At 39.7% G+C, this 13157-nt stretch overlaps 1 protein-coding gene and 1 long non-coding RNA gene across 4 annotated transcripts in view; one reads left to right on the forward strand and one right to left on the reverse strand.

Annotated features, from left to right (window-relative positions):
* The window catches only part of USP53 (ubiquitin specific peptidase 53), a 34161-nt gene extending 26493 nt beyond the window's left edge, over positions 1–7668 (forward strand). For all 3 annotated transcript variants that reach the window (XM_052681587.1, XM_052681588.1, XM_052681589.1), the window contains exons 15-16: positions 3413–3518; positions 4347–7668. In XM_052681587.1, the coding sequence (XP_052537547.1) occupies positions 3413–3518; positions 4347–5331 (1091 nt within the window). In that variant the 3' untranslated portion in view covers positions 5332–7668. The remainder of the gene's footprint in view (positions 1–3412; positions 3519–4346) is intronic.
* Positions 7669–12188: 4520 nt separating this feature from the next.
* On the reverse strand, positions 12189–13097 carry LOC128079921 (uncharacterized). The gene is made up of 2 exons (XR_008206363.1): positions 12927–13097; positions 12189–12527 (listed from the first exon to the last, which is right to left on the reverse strand). It is a non-coding gene; the product is annotated as an uncharacterized LOC128079921 (long non-coding RNA).
* Between the last annotated feature and the right edge of the window lie 60 nt (positions 13098–13157).

A 13157-nucleotide genomic window follows, 5' to 3' on the forward strand; every position in this document is an offset into this window, starting at 1 on the left:
GGAGGAATCATTTATAGGCACCTATTATACCTCCTCATATTACAGAATATGAGAATGTTTCAGAATATTATGGGCAAGACTAGAACTGGTAGGGAAATACCATATGGACTTCTAGAAAATAGTACTTCAAGTAAATACCCAGTTGTTTCTGAGAGTACAATGAAATGTAAGAAGTCTTCTGTAGCTGTGCATAGCAACTTGTAAAAATATCTTGTCCCTTGCAGGAAAATAACACGTAACTTTGAATTACGCCTACCATTTTTGCTGATTCCTGATTTTAACAGGAGCTGAATGAGGATTATGTCCAGTAGTTGAGGAATTTTGTCTTTGACTTACAAAAATAAAGTTATTGTTAGAGCATTATAAAGATAGTAACATTGGATCACATGGTGGTAACTCGAATAAAATTGCTGCTTCTTTCTGTAGGAGTAAGCAGTAGATAACTGTAGTACTAAAGTGAGTGACCCACGTAACCAATCTCTAATTTGTGTGATTAAATTTTGGGACAAAAATATTAAGCAGATACAATGTTCTTAATTTTTATTTATGCATTGATGTTTGATGTTCGAGTTCAGTGAACTTGGGTGGTATTTATTGTGTATGCAGAACAAATAATATGAAAAGTGTGGGGGCAGAATTTGCAACCTTATGTTTTTCACACTGGAGAAAGGTGGCTATAACTCTTGGAAATACAGGATTGGGGTATAAAATATCTTCTTGTGGCTTTTCATAGTAATAACTATGCTAGCTACTGATAATTATTTTCATAATAATGAAGTGCTTTTAGTTGTCTTTGTGAAAATGATCCCTTGACTCTGAAGGCACACACCTATGAAATTGCCACTCTGACAATTTCAGTAGAAAGTATTCTTGTTGGCAGGGGAAATGGTTGTTGAGTTCACTAGCATGAGACATTTCCAGTTCCATTTAAAATCGTTTTGAAGCTCTGATGAATATGTCAGCAAGAGTCCAGATTACCTTTACTTCTTTGTCACACTAGAAAACCATACAAATTAAAATTTGGGCATAATTCTGAAAAAGAAAATCCTAGGAAAAAATCAAAACTACAGGAAATATGCAGCTAAAACAATAGGAAGAAATGGATTTTTTTAATGTGTAGAAATCAGGCATTGCAGAATTTTGCACATGTATGTGTATATTAAGACATTAGAAAAAAACTCTTCTTTGACTTGTTGGCTATAGAGTGTGTGTTCATGATCTTAAAATCTAGATTGCCCATTCAGGTGTCGAAGTAGATGTTCATAAATCTTAAAAGAGGGCCAGTTTGTATTTGAGAGACCAGAATTACCTTTACTTAGATGCTTATGACCTGTTGATAAGGCTGGCAGTCTCTAGCTGAGCACAGTGCTCATGTGTCCCATATCTAGTTTTGCAAAGAACCTGGAGCCAAAATTCCCAATAGACTCTGAACCAGGTTTTAACCTTGCATGGATCTCGTGTCAGCAGAAGAAAAAATAACACATCTATTTTTAAGTTGGCTGGAATTCTGGAGGCACGAATTGCCTGGTATCACTGAGCAATTTTGGTTGAACGTGTGCCACGGTCACTGCGAAGAACAGCTTACTAACCTTTGCTGCCTCCTGCTGACAGATTTATGATACTGTCTCTTGGAAGGAGCTAATGTGCTGCATTCCTTTAGTTTGGCTTGGGATGCTTTTCACATCAGCTGTTTTGTGGAATTAAGGAGCAGTTGTATAGCCTATGCTTTTTTCCAAAAAGGGATTTACGGCTTAGCAAAATCTACAGTAGAACAAAATATTTGCTATTTGATTACTTCAGTGTTAGTTATCTCTGAAGGCACAGCTTGCTGGAGCAGTTTTGGACTTTCTCCCAGTTTAGGTCCTTGACCCTTGCAGCTGTAAGGGCTCATTCAAGTAACCATATTTTCAGATAAGCATTTTTTCTAGGGTTATGGTACTGTTTACCATGATGGAATAGCAGAAACTTTTTTTAATTTGGAGACTGGAAGGAAAGGGATATTGAAGACTTTGTTTTTTCAGGTATACACCTTTTAGGCTTCTATAACCTATGTCCTTTGTCAAAGATTTAGCATCTTTTATCTTTCCTCTCTTGAAGATAGGATGGATACAGACCCTTGAAGCAAGTCTCCAACATTGCGCGAAGTTTAGTTGTTTGGGTTTTTTTGGTTGGTTTGTTTTCTAACTTCTGTCATTCTTTTGACTTAAGTAAAAAAAACTAAGTTCACATAGCAAAATAATGCTTCTAAGGCTTTATTTAAAACTGGGGAAATTAACATGTTCAAATCAAAAATGAACAGTTAAGTACCTTAGTAAGATTACATCAGGAAAGAAAAGATACAAAACTTTTGTAATCACTGATGTAAAGGGACAGTCTGTTACTTGTTTCCAGGAGGGTAAGTTAAATCCCTGAATCAAGAGATCAATCTGCTAGATTATTTGAGGCAGTGTACGCTGGTTTTTGTAAAGTACATTTCTAGTTCTTTTGTGATAAGCAACGTAGTTGCATGATGTAGACCATACACCTAACAAAATTCAGCTTATTTTGAAAGGCTATGAAGCAGGTGACTGATTACAGTGGGCCAGTTGCTGTGTTAGGAACACTTACAGTAGCTGTCTTTAAACAGGCTGTTGCTTGTCACTTGTCAAGAGAGTCTTTTCTATGTGGTGTCAACATGGATTCTTCAGTGCTTCTTTTATTCACCGTTCAACAGGAGCTGCTTTGTTCAGAAATTGTGTATTTTTAAAAGCAAAGAATTTTTTCTGTGGTCAGTGAATAGGAGTTTCTAGAGTGTGTGTAGTAATGCTGGCCCACACACTCTTAATGTTGTGTGCTTAGGGTGTGTGGGTGAGAGTGCTCTTTAACTATTCAGTGTCTCTGCAAACTGTACAATTGTTGTAACAGTTATCTGGCATTTTATAGATGTTTCAAGAATGCATAATGTATTCCTCATCTTAAAAAAAAGAAAGCAACCCATCTTAAAAAAAAAAAACAAAACAACCCCATCTAATGTTATTCTATTTTGTTAATAAGTCATGAAGTATTTAACTTAAATGTATTTTGGCTGCCTGCATAAATGCTTGTATGAAAACTTGTATGAAAACCTGTTTTCAAAATATGCTTTTAATTGTGATGTGTTAATGTGTGAAACTATGTCCATAGGACTCCAAAACTGTGATAATTAACCTTTCCTGACAAAAAGGAAACAACAAAAAAAAAATGCTCTATATTATTTTGGACTAATATATGTTCTGATTCCCTGAAGATTTTTTTTTTCCAAAAATATTACTTTGACTTATGTCAGATCCTGTCAAGAGTTGTTTCTTGCTGTGTTTTGTTTGCCTGTTAACCTCTGAGAAATCGCAAGGAAATTGGACTGTATTTCTATTTACCTTGAAATATTTTTTTCCAGTTCCAGAGTCTAGGAAAGATCCTATCAATACAGAAGTTAACTACAGACCTCATGTTAATATCCCAACAGAGTTGCATTTGCAGGTGCCCAGTCCTCAAGTAAAGAGGTAACTAAATATTAGTATTAATTTACTACGTAATGCTACTAAAAAATTCTGAATTCTGTAATGTGATAGAAATCACTGTTAACTGTGTGAAAAAGGACAGATATTAAATCTTTTGACAGATGATGCCCTTGGCATTTACCTAACTTACAGAGTTGAAAGCTCTACTCCTGGGGAAAAACATAGTTCTAATTTTGGTATTCAGTAGATGGAACCCCAGATAACTTAGGTAGTTTTAAACCATCTTAGTAGTGCAACAACTTTTTAATATTTTTTGTTTTAATTTGTGTTATAGAACAAGTAGAGATTTAACGCAGTAACCCAATAAAGGTTTGAAAAGCTTGGCAAGAAAGGGAGGGAAATGTTTTATCTATTTAAAAGCTGTGGCTGTATACCTATTGTTTCTGATTGGAACTGCAAATGCTCAGAACCTCCTAGAAATCAAGAATGTAGATGCATGTTTGGCACTCAGATGTTTGACACTTTTTGAAAAGCTGATGCATCAGACTGAGTCACAAAAATGTTTAAAAAAACAATTTGTATTTGATATAGTCCAGAATCTCTAAGGAATTTTCTTATTATGGCTGTTTAATTGTCTGCAGAGGTTTTTTTGGGACACAGTACATTTCAGATGAAAGAAGCTTGTAGTAATTTAATAGAAGTTGCAGTTAAACAGCTGTGTATTAACCAGACACCAGATCTCTAGTCAGTTCAAGGATATCCAGGATACCCAAGTGTTACCAGGGCTGTTGTTGTTAAAGGTGCTTGGTCATTTGGCCATTAATGTTTGTACAGATACTTACATCCTCTTTTTTTTTGTTTTGTTTTTAGAGCTGAAATGCCTGAGGTTAACAGGAAATTTTTCCCATCATCAACTCTACAGCCAGTCGTTAAAGAGATTGTGAAGTCAGACAGTAGGAACAAGGCAAATGAACAGAGTTCTTCAGAGTGGCTTAATCCAGACAGATTTGAGACAATGAATGTGTCAGCATATTGTGCTGATGGTGTATCTCACCCTTATACAGAAAACAACTGTGGAAGGAAGCCCATCAACAATGACTTTCACCCTTCTTCCCAACCACAGCCTCATCATGCAAGAACATTTGGTCCCAAAGTGGGGTTTTCACCTTTTGTGCCACAGAATCCCTCAGAGAGGCCTGCTGTGTTGTCTCCTCCCTGTGAGCGTGCTGGACACCAGCTCCGACGGGTGGATGCTCTTTGGGTGCCAGAAGCAGTTTACCAGAATCTTCCTCCCCCTTTACCTCCAAAGAAATATGCTCTGAATATTTTGCCAGGATCAGAAACTAACTCAGTAGCTGATGTAAAATCAACAGAAGCGTTGCAGAATAATTTGTTAAGACAAACAGGTACACCTTTTAAGTCTGCATCAGAAACAAATGTATTTGCAAGTGAACAAAGGCTTAAAGAGCCATTTCAAGGGAATGAGTTGTTTGTTCATAAACCAGATTCTCCACCTAGCTTACCAGTTAATGACTTTTGGTTGATGTCTGAGAACTTCTTAAAGAAAGGATCTCATCATACAGGACCAAGTGCTGGCTATGTGGATGGAAATGATAGTGTATCGCTTACAACTTATTTTTCAGTAGACAGTTGTATGACTGACACATACAGGATGAAATATCATCAGAGACCCAAGCTTTATTTTACAGATAGTGGAAGCTTTCACAAAGAAAAGCATCTAACACCAACTGGAGTAGAACTGAATGCTACATACCATACTACTCTTGAGCCCAGGCATCCCACATCTGAGCAAAGGTATAAAGCAAATGTAGAAGGCTTACACTGCAGTAGATAGATGAAAAATACATCTGGATCTGACTGTTGCATTTCATGTAGTCTGTCAATGGGCACAGGACTTGAATCTGTGTGTGGTAGGTTGGTACCCAGTCGGCTGTATTTTGCTCGGGAGTTTAAATGAATATGCAAACATAGGTGAACAGAGGAAAAGAGGTGCTAAACTTCTAGGTCTTTGATTTATTACTCCTAGTTGCCTTAATGCCTACCTCTGTTACTTGGCTTGTCTTCTATAATTTATGTTAAAAAGGGTCCCTTTAAGTGTATGCATTTTACAGCAGTGGGATCAACTAGATGTTACTAATTGAAATTTTTTTTTTAAAGACTTAAATAGCTGCAGTATAAGAAGTGTTCCTTCAGACTTCAGTCACTACATACTTAGGCTAATAAAAGGAATAAATATATTACCAGTAAATATTACACAGTGGGAATAACAGAGCAGTATTTTTCCCTGACAGGCAGCAGGAGATTGTTTTGACTGATGTTGCTGAGAGTCTGTGCTTTCACAAACCTTTAAGTGTCTTTAATACAGGTTTATCCAGAGATTTTTCTAGTTTGCTATTTAAAAGCCTTAATAATAATTCTTTGAAACTGTTTTATTTGTAAGTGATAGGTAAGATTTTTTTTTAAAGGGAATTCAAGTAGAATCATAAATTCATGCAATCGTTAGAGTTGGAAAGGACCTTAAAGGTCATGATTCAACTCTAACTAGGGAAACCTACAGCTACATCAGGTTGCTCAGAGCCCAGTCCAGCCAGACCTTTAGAATGCCCCAAGAATGGGGCATCTATCACATCTCTTGGCAACATTCCAGTGCTTCACTAACCTTATGGTAAAGAAGAAAAAAACACCAAAAACAAATGCTTATGTTCAATCTAAATTTCCCCTCTTTCTGGTTTTTGAAACCATTTTCCCTTGTTCCATCACACAGACCACACTAAACAGTCTGTTCCATTCTGTCTTATAAGCCCCCCCGTACTGCTTCCAGAGTGCCCTTTCCATCTCAGTCAGTCTGAGATCTGTGGATTCTGTGCTTTCTGCCCGTGCTCCCTGGTTGTGCATTAGTTGTGCACTCAGCATCCTGTGCCCATGTTCTTCCATGGAGTTCTGCATAGACACTCACAGATGGAGCATTTGTTCATAAAATCAGTTCATTGACATCTGTACACAGGGGCTTGCAGAAGTGATGAAGTCTCTCCATGCTTGTGAGAGATCGCTGCCTCCATGTTAACAGTGCTTTGTTGCAAGCCTCCACTCAGTGTCATCTTAAGTTGTATGGAGTCATGTTCCCAAAAATGAGGTTTGTCAGCAGAGAAAATGTGCAGGAGCAATACCCACAGTCTGTTGAGTAGTGTTTGCTGCTTGTCTAGTTTGCTCTGTCCTGGGACAGGCAGGTTCTCCACCTTGCCTTTAGCTAGCACATCAAGGCACATTAGTGGTGTCTCTTGCTGGGTCCCTGCATAACCACAGCTGAGAGGGGTAATGTCAGGTCCTGTGCAGAATGTACCAGTTTATGGGATGGGAAGGCAGGGTGAAAATTTATGGCTACATCACTGTCTTCTGTGCTGCGGGGGCTGTCCCAATGAAGATATTGCTTCTCTTTGCAGAAAGTTGCAGCACAGGGCCTTCCCTCTCCTTTCTGTCTCTGCATCCTGCCTGCCCTCTTCTTCCTTCTTGTAGCAGATCATCATCTGCCACCAACTGCGAGTCCCATCAGTGCAGTTTTGTGTGAGAAGACCACTTTCTGTGTCAGTGGAGACCTCTTTTGGGGTCAGCCTTCTTGTAAGGTTATCTCACAGCTCCTTGAATTTAAGCAACACCTGGTTGAGGGTAGCTTGCTGGAAGATGTTGAGCAGACCAGCTGTTCAGAAGGCCAGGATAAGACCCATATCCTCAGGCACCCTGTGGTGGCCTAAGGAAGCAGTTGAGGCATTTCTTTAGGAAGCAGCAAAGGTGCTGCAGTAGATCATTGTGCCACATTGTCAATCCCTTTTGTGTCAGGCTTGATGGGAGCTGTGGTTGCCAGGTGGCAAATCACAACTGTGAACTATGGCTTCAAGCTGTGCCAGGGGAGATTTAGGCTGGATGTTAGGAAATACTACTTTTCTGATAGAGTGGTCAGGCAGTGGAATGGGCTGCCTGGCGGGGGGGTGGGGGTGGTGAAGTCACCAACCCTGGAGGTGTTCAAGGAACGTTTGCATTTTGTGTTGAGGGATGTGGTTTAATGAGAACTATTGGTGACAGGTGGATGGTTGGACTGGATGATCGTGAAGGTCTTATCCGACCTTGGTGTTTCTGTGATTCTGTGAACTGTCTTCAGGGCTTTGGGGGAAGGGGGGGGGGGGGCAGGGGCGGGAGGGGCGGGAAACTTGTGCCCATGAGCAGACAAGTGCAAGACTGCAGATAGTTGGTGGTGGCAGCTGTGGTGCTGGACACACCTGGCTGTGTGCCCAACAGACTGAATTGCTGCCCCAGCATAGATTTCTGGCTTATGCTGTGCTGCTGCTGAAGCTGGCATCAGCCTGCTTAATGCTCAGGAACAGGTCCATGTCGTGGAGCTGTACCCTAAACATCATTTCAATGGAGGAAGTGGTGAGCTCAGTCTTGAAGGAGTGGTGAGAGGGCGGCACTGTCTGGCAGCAATCATGCAACAGGCCTCCAAGCTGCTGTTACCTGGTTCTGGAATTAGTGGGTGGTTTTCCCCACATGCAGGAGCCCTCGCAGAAGATGTCTAAGTGGCTGGGCTCCTGCTTCACTCTCAGCTTGCTCTGAGTGTGGTGGAGAAAACACAGCACATCCCTTAGCAGATGCTTCCTTGTGAAGGTGCACTCCAAATGGAGGCAGGACTTCCTTGCTGGTATCTCCTCTGTGGTTGAAGACTTATCTTGGGGGAGGCCTCAGAGCTGTGGGCAGGCACACTTTCTTCATGGGCACTCTGTCCTTCAGACACAGGTCACCCTAATGTCTTGCTGAAGCCAGAGTGTGAAGCTGTGGCAAGAAGCATCCTTGGCAGGTCCAAAGATGATTGTACACCAGCTGTTCCACTACTTGGCACTTGTCAGCCATGTACAGTACTGGCCACGATGTGCTCTTGGCCCAAACTCTGCCCACGTTGCTTTTCTCATTGGAGCCATTGTCTGCCTCTTTGTCCTTCTTGTCCTCCTAACCTGGGGAACTATCCTGCTTCCTGCTGCTAACCAGCTTATGTCTACTTCTGCACTACTGTGCAGCAGTAGTGACAAGTAAATAAACTATGGTAATGCTATTCTTTTAATATACCTGCTCTGTACAAATTCTTAAACTTGCTTATCAGATTTGTTTATCCTTTAAGCTGTATGCTTACTGAAATTCAGTTACATAAACTACAGACAGCAGTAGCGATGCTAATTTTAAAATACAGAGTTACTATACAACTTTCAAATACGTATTTTTACAAGGTTTCAGAATCATGGAATCAAAGACCAGTCCAAACCCAGGGTGGAATGGATCTCAGAAGATAATCATGTCCAATTTTTTTTTTTTTTTTTTTTTTTTTTTTTTTGAGAAAAGGGGCCTTTGAGATAATCTAGTGCTCTGTTCAGCCACATCTTGAAAACCTATTATTGGACTCTTTCAAGATGAGATGCTAGACAGCATGCTAGATAAGTGTCCCTAGGGAGGTTGTTGTTATTTATGGAACTTACCTTTTCAGCTTGATGTTTTGGCAACATTTAGTGGGGATTATACATGATTTTACTGACAAACTTTACCTCTTTGAAACAATTCTACAAATAGTTAAGTACTGTCATAGCAATTAAGTGTGACTGATCCTGCAGCTGTTCAGACTGGAGTAGCATGAAGAAAAAGCTGCTTCTTCTGTTCTAGCACTCTGCCCTGCTGTTTTGGCAGGTTTGGCATTTACTGTGTCTTTCGCTAGTCCAACTTGATTCAGTAAAAAAGCAGAAGAGAAGTTTAATTTATCTTTTATTTGATTATATGTTAAATCAGTGCACAGGTGGGAGGTGGGTGAACAGGATTTTACCCTCATGGCAGCCCTGAGTGTTTGAAATAACCCACTCTGTGTTGCTGAGTCAGAAGCGTAGGCTTAGAATTCTGTTTCAGTCTATTCTAAGTAACGTATAACTTAAAATTAATCTGGAAAGGCTGAATTTTTTAATGATTTCTGTTAGTTTTATCTTACAAATGGGGTGCTGCTGACTATATCTAAACATAAATGCCTTTTAGTTAGGAAAATATTGCAAGCAGGTTAAATATTCATGGAAAACACTCTTGCTTATGCTTGCACTGCTAGTCAGAAAGGCTTTTTTTATGTTTATACACCTTATGTGTGAGCTTTAGTGCTTCAACCAAATATTGACATTTGGTTGAACTCTAACAATGAACAAAGTTACACATTTGGTTATTCTTCATGGTCAGTGTTTTAAACTACTTGTAACTTGTAGTGAAACTGGAACACAACATATGCAACAAACCAGGTATCTTAGATCAACGTTTTTACCTTATTGATGAGAATTTATAGCACTTGAGAAATGAATTCTGGAGTTTGTAGCAAATAATTATGCATGTTTAGGAATGGTTGGTGGTAAACTTCAGTATCTTTTTGTAAACAAACCGGAGAAAAAGCCTTGAGTGTGAAAAACCTTGGAAGATTCCTAGTTGTCTTATTTTTGAAAGAGATTTCAAAACTTGTAAACTAATTTTTTTCTAATGTTCCTACAGCAATGTTATATGCTATACATAACATTTGAGTAAAGCTGTCTTCTAATACTTGTGTAAAAAAAAAACACCAAACAAACAGAGGAGTTTGGAATTTGTAAATAATGTATAATTTGTAAAATGTTTGCAGAAATTGTATTTGAAATGACAGTATTTTTATGTATAAATAGCACAGCAACAACTGTGAATGATGTTATAACAGTTAATTTTTAAACATGGATAGCAATGTTCATACTTGTGTACAGTAAGCAAAATGAATGCCTGTTACTGATGCCAATGAAATTGGTTTCCAAACAACTGGTAAAACTTATTTTTAAAGTATATGCAGTAGTTTAGATGTACTTCTGTCTCCTTGCTTTGCTTGAAACAATCTTACCAGACAACTTTTTACATGACCCATGTTTACCAGGTGTTTAATTACAATAGTAGAACAGTTAATTAAGACATCTTTGTTTTTATATTTGACTCTGCACTCCATGTATGTATGTATGTAATATTTGCTAACAAATAAGTGATAACTTGTCTTGACTTACGTAGGGTGCCTATTTATTTTTTTATAAATATCCCCTCCTGGCTATAGATTTGTATAAGAGCCTAGACATATTTTTAACAGTAAATACATTAATAAGTCTTGTAATTAATATATTTTTCAGTCTGTAGAATTATTTTCTTGCAAAGTTCTGCTTGTTCAGATTATCAGATAAAAATATAAAATATCTTTGTCTGTATTCTTTTTGTATGCTGTGCTTTCCTTAAAAGCAAGAAGTAAACCTGCAACAATGAAACCACACCCTGGCTTTCCAGAACCACACTTCTAAGAAATGATAGCTAATAGTAATGCTTGAAAGCTTTAAAGCTGTGACCATATTTAAACAGTAAAATTCATCACCTGAAGTACTGGTTTATAGTGGGCTTTCTAATATAGTCTATATAATATACTGTACTGTATAGTATATAATATAGTACAGTTTTGCTGTACCTAGTTATAAATGAAGGTTGTCTTGATGCTGTTATTCAAGCTATGAAATAACTTGAGCTCAAAGCAGCACATGCCTGTGCTTTGATAGCTTTTATGTTTTCTGAGATACGTAAAACCTTCTCTTTCAGACTCAACTGAAAGAAAAAACTAAATCACTACATTGCGTTCTCTTAACCTAATGGCTCTTCTGTCAAAATTGTCAGGATTTATTCTCAACAGTCTTCCTTACACAGGAGAAATGAAGCAGCTTTAGTGTTTCTCTAGTAGCTTGTTCCTTTGTGATTTTACAGTGAAATCTCTGGGGGGAGGAGGGGAAACAAAAGTAAACTGACCTCTATAATAAGTTCAGTTCAGCTGTAGAAGAATAAAAAGGAAACCATTTTCCTATTTGTGGGAATCCAAGCCCTGTTCACTTTTTTTTCCCTGTGATTTTAAGCTACCGACATTTTCATAGGTCATAAACACTAGCAGTTAACGGTAACTCAGTTCTTAAAGCATCAGTCTTATTTCTGAATACACAAGTTGGATATGTAATGAAAATCAGCAATGAAGAACTGCTTAAGAATGAAAAAAAAAAAAAAAAAAAAAAAAAAAGAAAATAGAGCATGCATACCTAATTCTGTGTCCTGAATATTGTATTAAATGAAAATAAGCTCCTGTCAGGTGGTGTCAGAAAATACTGGATCAACCGAACTCAGAAATCCAGTTACATTTTATATTTCTGAAAAATCAAATTATACCTCTCAAATTATTAATAAGGTGAAAATAAAGAATAGAGATACTGAACTGCCTTCAGCCACAGTCTTCCTAAAAACCTGATTGGTCTAGCAAGCAAATTGAGCATTCAAGATGTTCACTGATGCAACATTGTTTTTGAAAGCCTCATTATAGGCAGAGAGTTAGAAATTTTTGAGGGGAGTGGGTATGTGAAACCTGGCAATTGCCTAAGGAGCTTACAAGAGCACTCTTCCTTCACTGCTTGTAGCAAAGAAATCAAAACTTGTATTACGTAAATCAGCAGGTGAAGGCAGCAGCTACTGTGCACTGGCACAGTAACTGCTGAAGCAAGAATCTTGCATGCACTCCTGTACAGAGAGAGGTAAATTTTTCAAAAGCAAGACAAATGGGCTGTTTCATCTTTTGAACAAATAAGTCAGTAACAATTTCAGTCTCTGCTGGATTTTATTCAAACAGTGCCTATTTGCATTTATATTCTTCAAGCAAATTACAAAAGCACAGTCAAGCTGTCTCCTGTCCTGAAAGGCACAATTTAGAACATGGAAAGGCAAGATACAGGCACGATCCTGAAGACCATACTTGCAATATATTGTGGGCTGTACAGCAATACAGCATGTACCCGTCTCTCCAGCTCAGGAGCTTCCTGCCTTTCCATCAATGGAAGTCTCGTTATCCACTGCTGTCTGTGCTGTGCAAGTGCTTCTCCTCCAAATGGTCCTGCTTGTGTTCCGAAGGTGCGTCCAGTGATTCCTGATCCACGAGCTCTGTGGAAAAAAGAAAGCTCTGGTTACTTTCAGAGCTGTACAGCCTTTGGGAGATGCAGCTAGCATGAAAGCTGCATCCGGTGTACTGCCCGACCTACGAAGTGAAGCGCTTTTGTCGAAAGAAGCCAAGCTGCTAGTTATTCTGAATTACATCTGCATTTACCGCTCTTTGTCCGTGAATCGGCCTCTGCTTCACGGCTCATTAACCCGAAACCTCCGTGTCGCAGCAGATTGTCCCGCGTGGCAGCAGCAGCCTGTGCGAGAGGGCGCTCAGGCGGGAGGTGACGGGCTCGACTGCGAGACGTTCGTTTCACGGCGAGCGGGACAACACGGCACTCGGTTGCCCCCCCGTTGCCGCCTGGAGGGGACCCGCCCCGCTCCGGCCTCGCCCCGACTGACCTGGGCCCGGCCCATCAGGGCAGCAGGTAGATAAATACGAAGAGCGCCACGTCGAAGAGGACGAAGAGCCACAGGTCCAGCCAGTAGGACTGCCCCGACAGGGCCAGCGGCCGCTCTTCATTCGCCGCGCTTTGCTCCTCGGGCTGCGGGCACCGCCGCACGGCCGCCTCCATCTCCTCGGCACGCAGCGGCCGCCGCGAGAGGTTCGGCGCGGTACGCGGGGCGCAGACG

This window comes from Tympanuchus pallidicinctus, unplaced genomic scaffold (assembly GCF_026119805.1).
Source record: "Tympanuchus pallidicinctus isolate F22 unplaced genomic scaffold, pur_lepc_1.0 scaffold2, whole genome shotgun sequence".
Lineage (NCBI taxonomy): Eukaryota > Metazoa > Chordata > Aves > Galliformes > Phasianidae > Tympanuchus > Tympanuchus pallidicinctus.